Raw genomic sequence first — 19,978 nt, 5'->3', positions numbered from 1 at the left:
CACGTCTCCCTCCAAGAGTGTTGCCGTGGTCCCATGCAGAGATCCTGAGACGTCTCCAGAGGGTGGTGGGTCTCCACGGCTCTGGCCAGGAGCGAATCCCGCCAGTGGGAAAAAAATCCCTCTAAGATGCAGCGAGCTGCCCCGTCCTCTAGCACCAGTTTGCCCATTGTAGCGCCCAGCTCACCCCAAACATCGCTGCCGCCCCAAATGTGGCAGGAGGGACACGGCTCGCACCGCGGCTCCCACGCGGCTGAAAGCTGGGGCTTTTTGAAGCTTTTCCTGCTGCCAGCACGTTTTCTCTAGTCCTCCTTGGCCTACGAGCTGCTCTGCCTCTTCACCAGGAAGGTTCAGGCATTCCAGGTGTCCCACCATTGCCTCCTGCACCAAGACCAGGAGGACACAGGATCGACCATCCCTCTGCCCGTCCCTTCGCACCGGACCCCTTCCCGGGGGGGTTGGGAAGGAAGGACATGTCAGTTTGACATCTGCAGCAGGAATGGGGGTGTGTTGGTCAGAGAGGGGAGAGGAGAGCATCACCCCCAGCGCTGCCTGCAGAGCGGCTCCGTGTCTGCCATCGCGGTTCCTCATCGCTTCTGGAGGAGGAAGCGCTAACGAGCGCAGCAATGAGCCGCCTCCGCTGGGTTTTGAACACTCCTTGGGTTCCCCCCGGACTCACCCATCCCCGGGGGAATCCGCCTGTGGAGGCCAGGGACGAAGCTGGGTCTCCTGCCAGATCCGACTCAAGGCTTGGCTAAATCCTTTACCTGCTTTTTGCCTCCATTTTCCGAAGTGGAAAACTCTTCCTGCACCCACGGCAGCATCTCTTGTAACGCTGGGGGCTCCGCAGAAAGGCCGGGGAGGGACTCCCCCACCCCACAGAGGCTGGGGACACCAGAACGGGTTTTTCCTGGCGTTTTCTTTGGATGTGGGGCAGAGGGGATGAAAAGGAGCAGGAATTCTGCAGCTTGTTTTCATTTAGAGGCTGGGGAGTTTTTCAGGCAGGCTCCAGCAAACACCCCCTGGCACCCCTGCTTGCGTGGAGCCCCATTTTTTGTGCCCCCCCCCCCGGGTTGTTAAATGGCAACGTAACGTTGAGCACACGCAGCCAGTAGCTCCCCTGGAACTGAAACTGCAGCCACAAGCTTTATTGCGAACAGCCCTTTCAGAGGCACCGTTAACCCCAGCACACACAAGCAGGTGCCAGGGAGGCTGCAGTTAGCCACATACGCTAGCGAACTGTCACCCACGCTGGGTAGGTGACACAACGGGTGACACAAAGGACGCCCTGACAGTGCTAGAGACGGGGGAGGCAGCCAAGGAAAAGGTCGAGGCAAAACAAGCATCGACCTTCGCTAGTGGCTCGAAGGGACTGGAGGTGGGACGGCAGCGGAAGATCCTGCCAGAGCGGAGTGACAGCCACACAGAGCCACCGTCCCCAGGAGGCGCAGAGCTCTCCCCGGCCACCCTGCACCTGGCAGTCGTAAGCCGAATTACACCTCGAGTGATGGTTGTTTATATTCCCCTTGCTCAGTCCTTTTCTAATATAAACACCTCCGATCTGCTTTTCATCTCAGCCTTTCTCAGACAGTAACCCTGAGCAGTTTCATCAAACCTCAGTTTCTTGCCATTTTTACCTTTACGGGCTCATTTCACCTTCTCCAGCTCTTTCACACAGAAAAAGAACAAGGCACAAACGTTTAGAGATCCATTTTCTCCCCTCTCTCGTTAGATTTCTTCCATCCTTTTATGTTACTTGGACCAGATATTTTAAAATCCACTTTTTTTAATACTTTTTGGAAATGACAGAATCACAGAATGGTTTGGGTTGAAAGGGACCTTAAAGATCATCAAGTTCCACCCCCCTGCCCTGGGCAGGGACACCTCCCACCAGACCAGGTTGCTCCAAGCCCCATCCAGCCTGGCCTTGAACCCCTCCAGGGATGGGGCAGCCACAGCTTCTCTGGGCAACCTGGGCCAGGGTCTCACCGCCCTCAGAGGGAAGAATTTCTTCCTAATATCTAATCTAAATCTCCCCTCTTTCAGTTTAAAACCGTTACCCCTCGTCCTATCGCTCCACTCCCTGATAAAGAGTCCCTCCCCAGCTCTCCTGTAGCCCCCTAAAGGGGGGGAAATAAAGGGACTGGAAATAAACCACCACACCTTCAGAAGTGACTTCAGAAACAAAATCATTCCTGTCTGTGAGAAATAGGCATCTAATAGCGGGTACAGGGAAGGACAAAGCCAAACCCATGTCCCTCTGTCCATCCGCCAAGGCTGGCAGGGTCACTTCAGAAGACACCGACCTCCTTTGGCGCCGTATTTGAGCTGATAAACCCAACCCCCCGGGTCACACATGGGGTCACCGGGCTGCAAGAGTAGAGGGTACATACTCATCATTTTATGCTTAGAAGGGAGAGAGGAAATTGCAAAGCCACACTCGACTGCCAGGGGAGGAAGGCACAAGAAAACCTGAAGGAACTGGAAAAAACAGTTAAATCTCAAATCAAAAATTTGGGGTTTGAACAGTTGATTCGACACCGCACCTGAGAACGATCCAGTTCTGCGATAGCCACACTTCACTTGCAGCAGAACAGCAGCAGTCGTCAGCTTCGTGAGCTTATCTTCCACCCTCCCTTCTCAATCCCTCCCAGCTGAGACACGAGCAGCATACGAAGCAACTCCGGTTCCAGAGGAAGTGGTAAATTTAGTCATGGGTTTTTTTTTTTTTTTTAAGACACTTCTGCATTTTCAACAGAAATTACAAAGTCTGAAACCTTGTAAAGTAACGCTGGGAGGCAGATAATCCCCTCCAGAGCACAGCCCGTCTCAAGCCTCACAGCAGCAACGCAGTTAAGAGTAATTAAACCACATGAATAAAATAAGTTATGTGCAAACGCCTCCGTGAGCTACCGGGGCTCAGAACTGAACTTGAAAAGATCCGGTCACCTGGAGACAAAGGATCTGCAGAGAAGCCAGACCGCGCCGATGCTTCTGTTAAGGGTGTTTCATTTCTCCACCAGCGATTATAAACAGAGGATTTCACAGGCCGAGCGCTCGGCTCCAACACGGCACCCAGGCCTGGGGAGCGTCACGGGCTTAAAAAGTGATTTGCTTTTAAATTTGTCCTCCCAAGATCTGGCTCAGCAGATTTTTTTTTTTTCCTCCCTTTCCACACGCAGCCTCCCTTCCAGGCACTGCACTGTGAGAAGCCTTTGGACAAATCCTAAAAGGGAACTACAAAATAATTCTGGTCATTTTGCCTTTGGAAAACTATGATCCACTAAACGGACAATAAAAAAAAAAAGACATTCAGGTTAATTTGCCGTTATTACTGGATTAAATGCCGGGCAGACAGCAGTAAGAGTTAGCAGGATAAAACTGTTCATCCTCTAATATCATCACCTCAAGAGAACAATTCCTCTGAAAGGAGCCCAGCTGAACCTTCACATCCAGACCATCAGAACTCTGGGTCATCATCTGCCAATTTTACAAAACTTTCAGTTAAGATGAACTCTTCCTGTTTTAAAGCCATAAAATATCGCTGCAGGGTTTTCCCTGCCCTCTCTTGCAGAGTTAATTCCCTTAATATCCCTTTTTTAATCCCTGCTAACGAGCATCGAGACAAAGAATCAGTTTTTCTTTTTGTTTTTATTATTATTATCATTATCTCTAGCAGACAATTTACATAAAATTCCCCCTTTAAGTTAGTGATTCATAACTTCCTGCAATAAACTACTTAAGGAGCAGCTTTGGTAATGAATGGAATGAAACAACCAACCAAAAAAAAAAAAATAAAAAAAAAAAAAGAACAATCACAGCTGATTTTGAAACCAACACAATTCACCAAATTTAGATTCAAAAGAAAATCTGCCAAGCTGTATTTTCTCAGTGTTTCCAAATATTCCACCTTCCTCCTCCCTTTTCGGGTCTGTGCAGATGTGGGAGCTGCATTCTGTCAAGCAGTTTGTCCTGCTAGATCACGGAAATCCATCTTTACATGATTCGTAGACCTTGAATAGAGGACTCTAAGGTCTTGAAAGAGAGGAAAAAATCTTAATCAGAATCTGCTACAGTATCCTGTGTTAAATAATTCAGTGTCAAGGCTGAAGTTAAAAAAAAACAAACCCAAATGCTTGAGATCAGACTTATATTCAAGAGCCAGACACCACTACAATCATTCCAATCATTCATTTCAAGCTCATGCATATAGAGACCAATGATTCCACCCTCTCCCCCTGAAACTGCATTAACGCAGTTTCTTACTTGGCTCCTGTCCCCACTGGACAGGAGCCACTGGAGCCTTCTGGCATTAAAGAACACGGACAAACTAGTCTCTTCCTAAAAGGCAGTGCACAGTTCTCAGCAGTCTGGGGAGACCAGCAGAGACCTCTGTTGGCCAGTCCTCAGCAAAGCAAGCACTTCCTCCAAATCATAATTATACAATGGTTTGGGTTGGAAGGGACCTTGAAGATCATCAAGTTTCAACCCCCTGCCCTGGGCAGGGACACCTCCCACCAGACCAGGTTGCTCAAAACCCCATCCAGCCTGGCCTTGAACCCCTCCAGGGATGGGGCATCCACAGCTTCTCTGGGCAACCTGGGCCAGTGCCTCACCACCCTCACAGCAAAGAATTTCTTCCCCAGATCTCATCTAAATCTCCCTCTTTCAGTTTAAAACTATCGCCCCTCATCCTATCGCTCCACTCCCTGCTAAAGAGTCTCTCCCCACCTTGTGGCTGAGGTAGAGGTTGGAAAAGAAAAGAATTTGTGGGATTCCTACATGGACACAAGCAGTTCCATTAAAAAAAATGAAGTCTGAATTAGCACCATCTGCTAATAGAGTATATCTACATTTCTGCTGAATCTGGGATCTGTCTTCCTTAGGGAGGTCACTAATGGTATTGAATATTCCAGTCTGGATTTCCTACTGCTGATAAAACCTGTGTTAGGGCTGAGCCCCAGAAGTTGATGCCAGAGATCATAAAAAAACCACCACCCCACCACCACACCCAGTTCACATAAACACTGTAGTAAAAGCATACCTTGAAATCCCAGATGGTCATTGCTCCATCAATGCCGGTGGTGCAGAATTTACGACAATCTCGTTTGTCTATCTCATAAATAGACACTTGGCTGAAAACAGAGAGCGATAGCTGTAACACAGACACCCATTCCAGAGAGCCAAAAAGCTGGGAAATTTGGGCTGAATTCAACTCCTACTCTCTCAAAGGGAGACATGAGTACAGCAGAGCTCATGCTAGATTATTGGTACAACACTTCAGAAAACTAAGCAAAGAAAAAGGATGCTGAAAGCTCTTTTATTGCTTGGTGGCTGTAGCCTAAACGTTTTCCTTGGGCCGACACAGTTTTTCAAATGCAAGGGTATTTTACTCGATTAACCTGAATCAATCCTTTTAATGAATAAATACACATGGAAATAACACCTGAAATAGGAACCTGGTATGTGAATTCCTGTTTCAGGTGAATTTTGCTGCCTAGATTTTGCACAGTGGTACCAACCTCTTGTGAGCTATCTACATATTTGATAAGATAAACTGTGTTCAAGTTACAGAACTCATTAAACACGAGCAAACAGCAGAAGCACGCATGCCCTGCTAATGATTAACTTCACCAGCTTCCATCTAAGCCCTGGAAACAGACAGCTGTTAGCGAAAGACTAAAAGGAAAACAGGATACCAGCTACACCCATCTGGCGTGGCACATTTGAGCTCCTGTAGGTTTACAATATATCCTGGGAAACCAAATTGACAAAGAGAATGTTCCTTCCCCTTGGATTGGCGGCCGAGACACTCACGTTATACTGTTTTGGTGCAGTGTCTCCAGGGTAGTGTTACGATCTTCTGTAGTGGCTCTTTTATCCATGTTTCGGAAGCGTTCCATAGCAGAAATATTGCGCTGGATGCTCTGTTTTGGAATGTCTAGTTTGGAAACAAAGGTCAGCAAGCCACGGTCATCACAGTTAAAGAGCATCGGGCAGCAGTCATGGCCCTGCAACCAGATATCATGAAAGAATGTCAAGAAACATAACCAACAGTCACCATTTCTTTTTTTCTGCTGCTGTTAATTGCAGAAATGCAAAGATAAACACTATGGCAGAGCTTGCTTATTACTAACTTTGTAATTTATGGTGTTTCTCCCTCTCCAAAACACTACAACACTCTACAAGGAGAAAATAATAGACACTTACAGCTGCCACCACGCTGTTCTCGGAGACAAATGACACACTCAGGAGTGGGAGGAACTCTGTTTTCAGCTGCGAAACCCTGAACACAAGAACATTTGTTAGAGGACTTCATTGAAATCTCTCATCTTTGGCTCCAACAAAAAATAGAGACCGTTCCCACACAAGGATTATTGGAAAAGAAGTCAGTGTAGCTCAGTTGTCCTGAGGTGACACCAGAAAGTTGTAATTTGTGGTAATAAGTTTTATCCTAATGGAGGTGTCCTAGAAGATTTATAATGAATATGAAGTATTCCAGGTGAAAGGCTGAAGTTATTTAGTATCGGGTGTAAATAGCGGCAAGAGTAAAAAAAGACACCCCCAAAAAAAGATTCAAATTGATGAAGCTATTCATTTCATTTGCATTTAAAAAACACTTGAAGTTTTAGGGCTTGACATCATCTTTTCAGGAGGAAAAAGCCTGTATGGTCAATTAAGTCAACTTTTGTGATTTTATAACAATTGAGAAAAGAATTCTGGAACACTTTACACTTAATGATGCTCCCAACCAGTTACTTATAGAGCTGTAGCCATCAGAACCATAATTCACAATGAAGCACAGCAATGCCTGGATGATCCACCAGAGATCTCTACTATCAAAACGTACAGGGAATCTCTTTCTTCTTGGTTAGAAAGCCACGAACACTGAAAAGTTACTCAACTCAATAAGGAGAAGCGGGAATTGTTAATAAAATATTTGGTTGGATTGGGAGGTGTAAGTTGAAACCTTGCAGCAGCAGGATCTGAAGGACAGTGGTTGGAATTAACATTTCATGAAATGAACAACTTGTTTTCCAGATCCTGGTTGGGGATAGGGTTTAAGTAGTTATGGAGTGAGCATGTTTCTGGATCCTCTTGAATCCATTTACAAGGAAATATTGTTTCCCCAATCACTAGAGTGGAATGCATTTTTTTTTTCAAATGCTTTCCCCCCCAAGCAAATTGACTACACTGTCACTGAAGAATTCTTATAAGAAATTTAAATTACATAATTTAAAATTCTAAGTATCTACCTTATTTACACAGGCCTCAAGGAGGCTCCTGGAATTTACAGTAAAATTGTCAAAACTGGAAACAGCACTCACAGCTCTCGTTGTTGCAAGCACAACATTCCACATACTGCTTCCCTCTGTGTCAAACAGCTAAGAACTAACAGGAAAAAAATCATACTTACATCATATTTTTTGAGGCATCAGCAACTGACACGGTACTATCGTGACTGACCCAGGCTAGGCGATTCCCGCTGGCAGAAAAACTGACACTATGCACCCATCCGCCACTTCCAGCACCCCCAAATTCTGACATCAGTTGCCCAAAAGGCATTTTGGAGCCCCACGGGGTACTGGCTGGTTTTTCATCCACTTCCTTAATGTAAGCGGAAAACACCCTGCAAATAAAAGATTTCAGCATGTTAAAAAAACCTCCTGGGAGCTACATACACATTTCATATAGGAAACAACCAGGTGCATTCTAATTCTACCAAAATAAAATACTACAGCATCATTAAACAAGCCACTGGCAGCTGGGAACTTTCAACATACAGAGAGAAAGCAACAGGACAGAGGGTGTAAGGCCTGCAGGGTTCTCATAAATGTACTGTCTTGTATCTTGCTCCTTCTTTCCAGAAGATGGCACAAAACCATACACTGTCATTCCATTTTCCACTGTGCAAAGACTTCCCTTTCATCTCTTCGCAGTGCTAATAACTCCCACAGTCAGTTCTTCAGTTAGGGAAAAAACCCACAAATTGCACTGTATAATTAGAGGCTAATACAAACACCTACAAAATTATCCACTTTTAAAGAGCATTCATTTTTTTAGCAGGATTTCAAAGAAAAAAAATCCCGATGTCCAAATGCCAGCAAAGGGGTTCTGAGCCACCTTATTCTGGCTCATTCCTGAAAGAATGCCTTGACAACCTGAGTTATCACTATGTTTTTATACGTTTTTTTCCCAGCACTACAATTTTCAAAATATGTTTAAATAGAAATCCTCCCCCTTTCATCAAATTCCTTCTGCATGATTCAGACATGCCACAATATGGTGTTCTTGACTGTTACCATGGAAGTTACTGGGACGTCACAAACATAGGATGAGAGTCCATTGAACAGGAGGAGCAAGGGAGCTACGCCATACTACTACCCGAGAAACATCTCAGCATAAAAGAAAAACCATGATACAATACTCATGGTTGCAGTTAAACACAAAAAGGAATTATTTTATAGTGAGTTTAAGGAAATGCCGCTCCCCCCTCACCATTTTTTAAATCTTTTAGATGTGTGGGGTATGCACTTCAAAAGGTAACTATATTCAGCTTATTCAAATAAAGCTGATCATTTGGAACAAGAAGGGTTTAACTGCAGCTATATTAGGTACAGATTTTCAGAGAATTAAGTACAAATTTATACTTGGCTCTATCAGTTTATATATAATCTACTGGTAATCCTTCCACAAACTTAATTTTGTAGAGACATCTAAAAGGACAGTTCTCTTAATGTATGGAAATAGGACAAGATGTTTAAAGCAACAGCCTTTGACACAAGGCAGAAAAATCATTCCTAAGCAGTGGAAGACCTTGAAGAATAACTGTTAGGTGAAAAAAAAAAAAACCACCAAAACAAAACCAAAAAAAGTCTTTACCCTTACTAAAGTCTTCCTCTCTTTTAAAACCAAAATCATCTCAGCTTGAAGGCCCCAGCCTTCAAAGAACATTGGGAAATGACTTTCATTCACACAGCAACATTGTTCCAGCAAGAATATAAAATTCACACCTACGCGGTGCTGTTAGCTATATATATATATATATGTTTCTAAAGACAAGAGGAGCTCATCTAGGTCAGCCACCGAGAAACCTCTGCTGAATACCTATCAACTTGGAGCCTCTTCTGCCCTCCATTCTTTTGCCAAACTGTCTCCCACTTAAGCTGCTTATTAGCTAGCAGTGGCTCTGGCACCTCCATTTCGTAATTTTCTTCAGAACCACCTATCAGAACAGATGCAGACTTCAGGCCCAGATATCTTCATTATCTTTAATATGTAACTAAACATTCCCTAGAACTGGAATTCTAGAGATCTATGTTCATCAGTTAGCAGAGAGAATATTCTTTCCTGGGTTTGGGGAAGAAACAGAAACATAAACCTGGTACCAATCTCCACTATTTTTCTTCCTTTAATGTTGCTATATGGAGATTTCTATGATAAAAGGAAAAATATTATTGAATGATTAATCCTGAAGTGAAATGTTAAGCCACAGCAGAAAGTTTTAAACCAAGATCTGATTTTTTTCAAAATATACACCATTTTTCAGAGAAATAAGATGCAGGACACAATGAGTTTTCTGATGGGAAACAAAAGACTAAGGAAATCTTCCAGAGAATGCTCCCAGGAAATCGACTGGAATTGACATCTTGACTTTCTCCCAAAAAAACAAACAAACAAGCAACAGCAAAAACAACCCCCAAGATCCCCAAGCCTATACTGAACAGGAAATAATTGAAGTCTAACTTCGCAATGAAAACAGGAAAGAGGAGACAATCTGGGATGCAATGTACATAACAAGCACCAACCAAAGCCTGGAGCTGAAGTCCAAAGTGATAGATAGATATATATGATCTCAGCTGACCTAATGTCAGAGTCCTGAGATGCTTTTTGAACACACACGAAAAAATTTCCACACATGAAAAGCAGCTGCTTCTGGAAGATGAATGAGTACGTTTACATCACATTTTTTTGTGAAAGGAAGTGAACATGTATAATAGTTTATCTAATTAACACTGGAGATAAGGCAGGAAAGGGGGACAACTGTCCTCACCTTCCTGGCTTCCATTTAATGTCTCTCCTTACATAAAAAGGTATCGAAGGATCGAATTTAGATGCATAGGTTTCATTCTGAAATAAGGAATGTAATAATCAGTCCCACCTCCCCCTCCCACTCCTTCTTAGCCATTTTTAGTACACACTTTGAAGCTTAAAAATTGCCCTATTACATAAAGAATTTAAGAAAAGAAGCTTTCATGATTATTCAAGGTACAAGTGATTAAGTAAAATCTGAATTAAAGTAACAACTCTGCAGACAGGTCCCCGTGCAGACTTCATTGCAGTGACCTCAATCACTCAGCACAGAGCAAATGGCAGGACCTATCCCTCACGGTGTAATTTCACAATCAGTTTGAAAGACTACTCCACCTATCTCACACACCAATCTGTTGGGGTTTTTTTAAATGCTCTTCAAAAACGTGTTTTGTTGCACTGAGTTTCAGGTGGATCAACTCCTTGACCTTGCTCACCACAGGGCTACAGGAATGTTAAGGTTAACACCGGTGAAGAAGAGAGAAAAAGTGACTCGGGATGAAAAAGATAAGCTTTGGAAATGCCAAGTTGCTCAGAATTTTGGAACCGCATCATTAGGATATTGCTTTTTAAACCCTAACAACTCTACAAGATAGCACCTGCTAGTCTAATTTCAGCCTGACAAGCAGATCTCAGCACTCAGTGCACATACAGTAGTACCACTTCTGTGTACCGTTAGTAAAGAAACCCACCAGTTCATTAAATTCAGGCATGTCCCTCCACAGACACGTTAGTAGCCCAAAGTCTGCATGCAGCAGTGCCAAAGTTTCTCAAGCTGGATATTTTATTTCAGTAACAACAACAGTATGAAATGAGCCGTCTTCTATTCTAATAGCAAATGCATGATCAACACGCTCATGCTACTAACATGAACCAGTGATCCAGATCCATTTAAGGATGCTTTGTTTTCTCTCACCTGCATTTGAAGTCACAGGATCCCGCAGCCAGCAAAACGTTGTTGGGGTGCCAGTCCAGGCTAAGGACAGTGGAACGAATGGGCTTTTTAATGTGTTTGCTCACCCACCTAGATTTAAAAAGAATAAAGAAAAAAAAAGGGATAAAATTTATATGAAAATATTTTACCGGACTCCCCCAAGTCCTTGAAGTACCCCTCAAAAAAGCACTCCCTTCCCAATGACTAAACACATCAGTTTTGCAAAACGCACATTATGCCCAAATCTTTCACATTCCCTTGTACTGTCTGTGAACTTTATATGGTTATCTTAATTAAATTTTAAATACTATGAACAAGCTCATGTTAAATATATCTTTTCACCCGAGTCCTATTCCCCTTCTAACTATTTTTTATAATGCATCAGATTGGGAACTCGTTAATGTGAATTTTGCACAGTAATTGCCTGGTCCCTTACATCCTATGAAGAGCTCAGCTTTGACTGTGATATTGTGATAAGAAGCACTGTTTTCTCAGATCACTAAGTAAAAGTCCTCTCCAGCTCCTTCCCATGAGTTTTACAGTCATTTCTCTTGCCTATCCACTTTTCTACTGTTCGATAATACACTAATTATAAAATGTAACAAGTAAATGGGTGAACTGCCAATGATATGACCAGCACATACATGCCAGTTACTTGAAATACAGTGAAAAATGATCCTGATGTTGAATGAATCAATATTAGCCTAAATACGTCTCAACAGATTTAGTTTGTTTGAACTATTTACAAAACAGTAACAAAATCTGAGTCACTTGATGGCCTTTGGGATGATGGTACTTTTTCTTTGATGGTACTTCCATCAGGCACAAGCAGTTTTAAGGACTGCATTAAATTATTTGTCTTCAACATATGGGGTTTTGATTCTTCTGCAAACAAGTGAGGCAGAGAAAATGTTAATAACTGAATGTGTTGGAAAGCATAAAAGTCCAAAACAATCTTTAAAATGTATTTTACAGATGGTATCACTGTTTACCATCTCCATGTGGAAGACTGCACACAGAAAGGCGGGCACAGACACCTGGGGTTTTAGGCATGTTTATGCTCCAACACGTACAGCTACAAATGTAGATCCATTAAAGATCAGAAGCACTAAGTTTAGATGCCAAAGAGAAAAAAAAAAATGTTAATGGTGGAAATATTTGTGATAGTCCTGTCTGAAACCTGTAAGCTATGATAAAAATATAGGACAGAATACAGAACAGGTAAATGACAAGCTCAAACATCTTCTAACAGAGCACCCTGGAGATAAGTGACAGACTTGAATTCTTTAATGACAAGAAATGGCCCAAAATAATCTATACGGAAGAGAACTCAAGTCAAGGTTTCTTCATTCATTCTGGAAGGAGGTGGGGGAGGAAACATTTTTCTTTTTTCAATCATACAGTTGTGGAAAAGAAATTTTTACTCTGTAGAAATTCTTGCACTTTTAGAAAAGCAACATATGTTTATGGCAGTCAGCCGGAACACGTCCACGCCAACATGTATAACCTGAAACTATGCTAAGTCAAAGGCCTTCAGATGCTTCATCAGAGTAAAGAACTAAGAGGGAACCTTTTCCTTAAGATGTAAAAAGGCCATGAAAAAACTAACGAGGCTTATCCCTCTACATTTCCTGCAGATTGTAGAAATTAGTAAAATAGTAACCTAGTTACCACCATTAAACTCCAGGCTTTAGCTTTCCTGTGCAGACCTTAAAGGCATAAATGGAAATTAAACAGCTCACCAGTCATTTTCAGATTCAAAGTAGCACACGGATATAAGTCGAGCTCCGCTTCCCACAGCAAATTTGTTCTCCAGGGGAGACCATTTCACAAAGGTAGCGGCACGATTAATTCTCAGGATCACAAGGGTTGGTTTCCACACACCGTCTTTCTGACTCCAGACATAGGCATTACGGTCTGCACCGCAGGTTACAATGCGATCGCTTTTGGGAGCCCAGTCAATACCTGAAAAGTAGAGTTCACATTAATAAACTTTTACCTTTATACCATTTGTTTTACTGTAAGCCAAACAGAGACAACTGGAACGATGGAAACTGCCTACTACAGAGACAGTAATTACTGTTATGTTAGTATTCCCCTTCTTCACTTATTCTCCAGGCACCATTTTAAACTGTTAGGGATATCGGTTTGTCCCTCTAGCTTTCATCAAAACTGCAGATCCCAAATTTCCCGATTCCACAGGGAATTTGCCCGCTGAGGAGGCCGGCTCTGGGTTGGCCAACAGATGGAGCTCTGCAGACCAGCTAAGGCCTCTCCGTCTGCATCGTTCAAACCACTGACTTCTGCTAGAGACCCGATTTGAGAGCAGAAACCCAGCAATTCTAAAACTACGCACAAACCTCTAACATAGATGTCTGTTTGCTGCCAGACCACAGTCGTGATCCAAAAGTTTAGATAGCAGGGTTTTTTTGTTTGGTTAGACATTATTAATCTTTATGTACTGATAATAATCCTTACATTTTTTCCATGCCTACTTGAGCTGTGCCATGAGAAAGAAAACGTTTACCAAGTGAAAATAACAAATACAAAGAATAAAACAAAGCCTTTGATAAGCCTGCCATTGCTTCTTTCCCTTCTTATGCAGTGAAGGATGTTCTCAACTGGAAAGTCTCACAGCAACATCATTTTTCACCTTTTCTTTAGCATCCCTCTTTGAGATGCAGAGTGCCATCTTTAACTCTCCTGCCACAAAATTGTATTTCAATGGCTTTCCATAACTGTGCTCGGTATTAAAAAAATTCCTTAAGCACACAAACTGAAAAAAGGATATAAATTATAGAAAGAATTTGTACTAATTTTACTGTATCGGTCACATATGGTCTACTCCAAAATAGGCTTACGCTTCTTTAGGTGAACAGAGGCAACTCGCCACAAATACCCGAATCAAGACACAGAAGGCAAGACAAGGGACCTTTGTCCCTCGTGAGCAGAAGCCAGAGTGGCAGCGGTTGAATCACTCCCGTCAGAGGCAACCAGCGGTTTGATCAGTCTATCTCCTGTGTCTAACCACAGTTTAAGTCTATTCTTTACGACAACCACAGCACTTAGTATTCCAAAGGTATACGCTAGGCAGGAAAGCGGAGAGAGCTCTTTTCCCAAGTCATGAATATTTGGCTTCTAACACTAACAGGTACAAGGAAAATGCAGAGAAATGTCTTTGGGGAACAGCACGTCATTTGTAAATTCAGCCCAAGTGACTCTTCACAAAAGGGCACGTACAGGTCTGCTCTTTGACACAGAATCAGATAAACTGAATAAAGTTTCTGCAAAACGCTGCTGGGCAGATACTTCCGCCCATTAGTGAGTTGAGAACAGAATAAAGGATACTGCTGTTTTGGGCAAGTGCTTGTATTAATTACTTTCATTTCCTTAGAGAATTAAGCCCTTATAAAAATATCACCATGAAAAAACCCCCAGTAATATAATCGACTACTGCAGGACAATCACATTTTAAAAATAACACCTTGTGACTCATCATAGCAGCTCTTGTTACATTTCCACTGTGGATCTACAGATACTCTGGGCCTGCAGTAAGATGTGCTCACTGACGGCCTGTCACAAGTTCAGGACTGACCACTTTAAGCGCTTAAACAGTCCCTAAAAAAAGGTATTTATTGCTGTCGGAAACCACAAACTGACACAACAGTTGTACACTTGATGAAGTTTTAACCCTAGCACTTGAAAGGGAGCAGCATGTATCACCAGGAGAGTTTGACACACTACCAGATTACTTCAGAAGACTGAAAATTTATTTTCATTATGTCTTCATGGATGAAAAATAAGCAATAGATAAGAAAGGCAGGCTCAGTTACTCTACCAAAATGTCTGGAAATGAAATAGGGCTTTTCCTGCTAACATTCATTGCATGTAGTCCAGAAAAATGCTGCAAAGCTCTCTGCAAGTGGGAATGCCAACCTATAAAAAGATCTATTTACTCAACACTTGCAGATTTCCTGTTCAGATTCTCAACTGGGGAAAGCAGGGGGCGGAAAAACTTCCTATGTGGCACAGCACAATTTTCTCTTACCTGTAATGTGCCCATTGTGCTCCTTCAGCTCGTGAGCCTTTACCCACTGGTTCCCACTCTTCTTGTAGATGTGGACTTCATGATTATTAGGGCTAATGGCAATCTCTTGAAGAAGAAATAAAACAATCCAATAGTACAGAAGGTTTTTTAATACCAAATGCTTTACTTGGAAAGGCTTTCCAATTTGAAAATTGTATTCTCAAATTTCAGAGCATTACATAGGTTTTGTAAATGAAGGGCCAACATTCCTGGATAATCTCAAGTAACATGGTCATGAGTATACTGCACAGAAAGACTTAACAGTCCACATTATAGTGGAAAACTAGGCTATTACAAGAAAAAGGCTGGTTTGGGGTATGGAAATAGAGGGTCAAAGAGGTTAAAAAGGGCAGGTTATACTCTCACGAGGTGCAGACCAAGAGGCAAAGCTTTCTGGAACACTCGTAAGACTAGATTTGCTCATATGCCAGAGTTCCAGTAACAGGTTTAGAGAAGTTCAGATTTAGAACACGAGGGCTTTTTGGATCCTGAGTGGAACTTTTAACATGTAGCACTATGTATTTGATCAAACCTTTCCTAAATATTATCCAGAACATTACAAGATCACAAACTGACAGCAAAGAGAAAACAGCAATTGGAAAAAAAAAAAATTTAAATTAACATATTACTTACGAGTACGGTCTCTGTTCCATGCATGGCAGGTGATTGGCTCTAGTAAAAACTGATGTAGAGACATTCCGAGTTAAAGATATTCCTATGTTGTAAAAATTGAAAAAGCTGAAAGGCGTAAAATTGAAAACAAAACACTTCAAAATTCGATAATCATTAAAACAAAGTCAGCCTTCAATATTTACCAAGGTTGTTTCAGTCCACTATTACAATTTTCTTACAGAAGATCACAACTTATTCATATGTTAAGGCACTAAAGAATAGCCTTTGCCAAACACCCCGATATCTTCAGTTGGCCAATGACTTTTAACTGTCCTGCTATTCGCGATTGACCTAAAAGCCATACACGCTTACTTCTTGGCATATCCTCACAGGCAAGACAGCAGGTTGTTAGGATATCTAACAAACCTAATAATTTTACTACAGAAATAGAACGCTTGGAAAAAAAATAAAAATTCTAGGGAGGTAGCTCAATGAATGGATTCAAGATCCTGACACGTATCAAGGCTCACAGGCAGCACTACAGTAAAATCTTTTTCTTCTTCCTTTTCAGGAGGCTAAATTGGTGTGTCCAGAATACTGATACGTAACTGTAATCTGCTGATGTATTATTTGATAAAACCATTTATATGTGTCCTAGGGGAAAATTATTAAGATTACTAATCAACTAATTACTAATTTCTTCAAATTAATCCTAGCACTTAACTGTTTTATAGTTAACCATTTGGCCCCATGAGATTCAAACACTAAAAGAACAAGCTGAATCATTCTAGTGTTTAAGTATTTTGTTTTTTTAAAAAGCTAAAACATCTAGTTTTTTTCTTTAACTTATAATTGCTACAAGAGAAAACGCTGAACATCGGCAATTGGAGGCACACTGACCCACAATTACAAAGTTGTTTAAAGTATCATATTGTATTCTAAGTCCTGTATTAATCAATGGCAGCATAAATGAATGGAAGATAACATCATAAAAACTCAAGGTCACCTGGAATAATTAAAATGCACGTAAATCAATACATATAACTTGGATTTTTCAATTCCTTCCATATATTCCACTAATTTTTCATAGTAATTTATCCTCGGCTGATGGTTCAAAGTCTTTTTACCCCTACATACACATCTAAAAAGAAATCTCTCTGTGATGTCATTCCAAGACATCCACACCCATTACAGCCTGAAATTACAACATACCCAAGTATGGCCATGTTAGCAGAGGGTGGAGACTTCAGGACAAGGTAGGAATTTGGAAGCAAACAGGAAACGAATGGCAGTCCAACAGAAACTCAGAAGTGAATGAAAGATGAGTACGTTCTTACGGAGCTCAGCAATTACTATCACTCCAGTCATTTAACAAATATGCTGAAAGTGCTGAATCTTGGAGCAGAGATGATACAGTACTTCGCCAATTCAAATAATTGGAGAGACTTTTTCTTTTCTGATCTACTTTTTTTTTTTTTTAAAGAAATCAAGCACTGCTATTTTGAAGAAATACTACTTACAGTTACATTTCAAATGTACTTCAAATACAACTTTTAGCTATACAAGCTTTAAGTCCAGTTCACAATTTTAACCAGCATGATTTTCAGGGTTCTTCTAATAATCATATTCTACCAATCAAATGAAGTTTTTAAATATATGCAGTCCTGAGCAAAATAATTAATTACTTTTTATTAATGAGAAAACGTTGACATAATCCAAGTTACCTTTGACCTTGGACAGCCATGATTTAAAATTCCATGTGTTAATATAAGCAAAACGCAACTGCAAATCGCTTTTTCCACGATCTTGCTTTAGTACATGCCAACATTCAGTAGCAGTACATTTCCATATACAGGAAAAGTTGAAGAGCTATTCTACCAACAAGGAATGCTCAGCTTTTTCTACTCTTTCCGAAATAAAATGTAAAAATATCCAACCTCCCCTCCCCAAGGAACGCAGCTCTATTTCAAAACACTTTCTAATACAACCCTGGTATTTACTCCACGGACTGGCACTACACATAAACCATATGGTCCCATCCTAACGTCTAGTTCAGAGTTTTCTACTAACCTACACGCTGTTCCCAAAGACAGACTAGACAAGCAATATCATTCATTCTTTCCCATTGATTCAGTTTCTTGAGCACTGTAACTCGTAGCAAGCAACTGTTTTCCATTTTAGTTTGGTAACAAACTCGTAAAAAACAACAGTGATGATAATCTCAAAAAGCACTACTATTTCTGTCATCTGATAGTTGCAGAGCTATTTTCTTCGGGAAGATAAATCTTACTGAAGTCTTCCAGTTATATTTATTCCTTACCAATACACAGACAAAATCAAACTCATATTTCACTAGAGAAACTGCAACTGGCTCTACGATTCTTGATATAATTCATATGCAGTAAACTCCTCAATGCCTTCCTGTCAGCCAGCCTCTGAATCTCACACAGGGAATATACTGTTATGGTAACTTTGTCAGCCAAGTACTTAACGCAGCTATCCCTGATCCTTCTTTCCAATGCAAAGTAACTGTCCTTGAGTTTCAATAAAATTTAAAAAACGAGGGGGGGGGAAAAAAAAAAGGAAATCTTGCAACTTTGTACAGCAGGGGTTCTTTCAGTACATAGACTGAAAAGATCACAATTGGGAAGTAGCGGACTCAGCTGCTGTCATCTCTCAATGGGGTGAGAAATATGTGGCACGAGGCCATCCCTGGACAAGCAACTAGCAAGCATACAGACTCAGAAGTGGAGATAACGTATGCGTGTGTGACAGAGAAAGAAAGGCATCTTTTTAATCCTTGCCTATTTTCAGAGCACCTACATCACTTTCAAACATCTGGAAGAGAAGTGCCTATAATTAAGCACTGCCTCCCACTACTGTCATTCCTTTCCAAGTCGCTCCGCGCAGCTTTCCCAAGAGGGTGACTCCTCGCAGGCGAGCCTACTGACACAGGACACCATTAGCATGATAAAGCCGACCGGTTTGGGATGGATTGCGGGCTGCGGCCCGGCCCCGCGCTGATAACGCAGGTGCACAGCGCCGGTGCGGAGGCCGCGGAGGAGCAGGGGCAGGGCAGGGGCTGCTCCCTCCCCGGCCCCATCCGTCCCCCCGCGCGGCCCCGGCCCTTCGGGTCGAAGGGGCTGAGGGGTCCCCATCGCCTCACCCTCAGAAGGATGTCCCCCAACGCCCCCCCCGGAGCTGAGGTGACTCCCCGCCCCCGCCATCCCCTCAGTACCGGCGGGCCTGCAGGCTCCCCCTCGCCCCCCCCCCCATCCCTTTCGGGGCGGGGGCAGGCCGACCCAGCGGCACGACGGACAGCCACCCCCCGTTCCCTCCCGCTGCAGGGACTCACCTGAGGCGGTGGGAGCGGAGCGGGACTCGCGGACTCTGGTCAGTCAACGCGACTCCGCTCCGGGCGGCGGGAGAGGGAGCGGCCGGCGGCGGAGGCCGAGGGGGGGGGGGGGGGGCCGGCACTGACAAGGGAGCCAGGAAACGCGCTCTGCGCCTGCGCCCCGCCCCGCGGGCTGCGCCTGCGCCACCGCCGCCCTGCAGGGGCGGGGGGGGGGGAGCCGGGGCGCGCCGGGGAGCCGCTCTGCGCCTGCGCAGCGGGAGGGCGGGGGGGGCCGTGCTCGTGCCTCAGACAAAGGCGGGCGCCGGGGGCGCGCAGGCGCAGTGAGGGGTGGTCGCTCCTCACGGAGGGGTGAACGCGATAGGGGATGGGGAGGTACTAAATCGTCTTAGGGGAGGGAGCTTTTGGCATCACCGGTGCTTTGTCGCTTTGTCGCTTTGTGAGGTGAAGGAGGTCGTGGCTGCTTTTGTTGGAAGGGGCGTGAGCCAGGTGTCTGCAGGTCCCCTGGGTGTGAGCTGGGGCTGGTTTGGGTGAGGCCTCCTGCGCTAGGGGCTGTGTCAGCGCTGAGGTGGGCAGCACCAGGGAAGAGCCACAGGTTTGGGAAGGAGTGTGAGGAGTTGAAGGGAGATCATTTGGGCTTCTTCAGCGTAGGCTGACTTACAGAGCTGCCATCTGAGGAGTCTTTGTGACCTTCCTCCCCTTTTGGGGGCTGCAGGGTGGAAGGAAGGTGCTCCCTGCTGCAGGGGATAACAATCCTATCCTAACTCATTCAGATGCTGTAGGACCTTCCCTCATATCTGTCTGGAATACAGAAGTGCGTTTGCAGTACTTTGCCATACTCTTAATCCCCTTGAGGAATTGCTTGCTGTTTGGGGTCTCAGGGTTTGGCTCCTGCGAAACTTCA

The 19,978-nt window shown here is 43.3% G+C and overlaps 1 protein-coding gene across 2 annotated transcripts; it reads right to left on the bottom strand.

Annotated features, from left to right (window-relative positions):
• Positions 1 to 3,659: 3,659 nt before the first annotated feature.
• Positions 3,660 to 19,234, bottom strand: ARPC1A (actin related protein 2/3 complex subunit 1A). Of its 2 annotated transcripts, none has more exons than XM_074158248.1 (10): positions 19,078 to 19,234; positions 15,744 to 15,848; positions 15,072 to 15,176; positions 12,766 to 12,988; positions 11,006 to 11,113; positions 7,415 to 7,627; positions 6,208 to 6,283; positions 5,815 to 6,008; positions 5,042 to 5,132; positions 3,660 to 4,032 (listed from the first exon to the last, which is right to left on the bottom strand). In XM_074158248.1, the coding sequence occupies exons 2-10, from the start codon at positions 15,805 to 15,807 to the stop codon at positions 3,994 to 3,996; spliced, it is 1,113 nt and encodes a 370-aa protein (XP_074014349.1). In that variant the 5' UTR covers positions 15,808 to 15,848; positions 19,078 to 19,234; the 3' UTR covers positions 3,660 to 3,993. The 2 variants fall into 2 exon arrangements, with proteins under 2 accessions (XP_074014349.1, XP_074014350.1); XM_074158249.1 differs by having other exon boundaries at positions 15,744 to 15,825; positions 19,078 to 19,216.
• Between the last annotated feature and the right edge of the window lie 744 nt (positions 19,235 to 19,978).

The sequence above is a fragment of the Numenius arquata genome, chromosome 14 (genome assembly GCF_964106895.1).
Source record: "Numenius arquata chromosome 14, bNumArq3.hap1.1, whole genome shotgun sequence".
Classification (NCBI taxonomy): domain Eukaryota; kingdom Metazoa; phylum Chordata; class Aves; order Charadriiformes; family Scolopacidae; genus Numenius; species Numenius arquata.
Note: the sequence above shows the minus strand (reverse complement) of the source record. Positions and strands in the feature narration are given on the sequence as shown.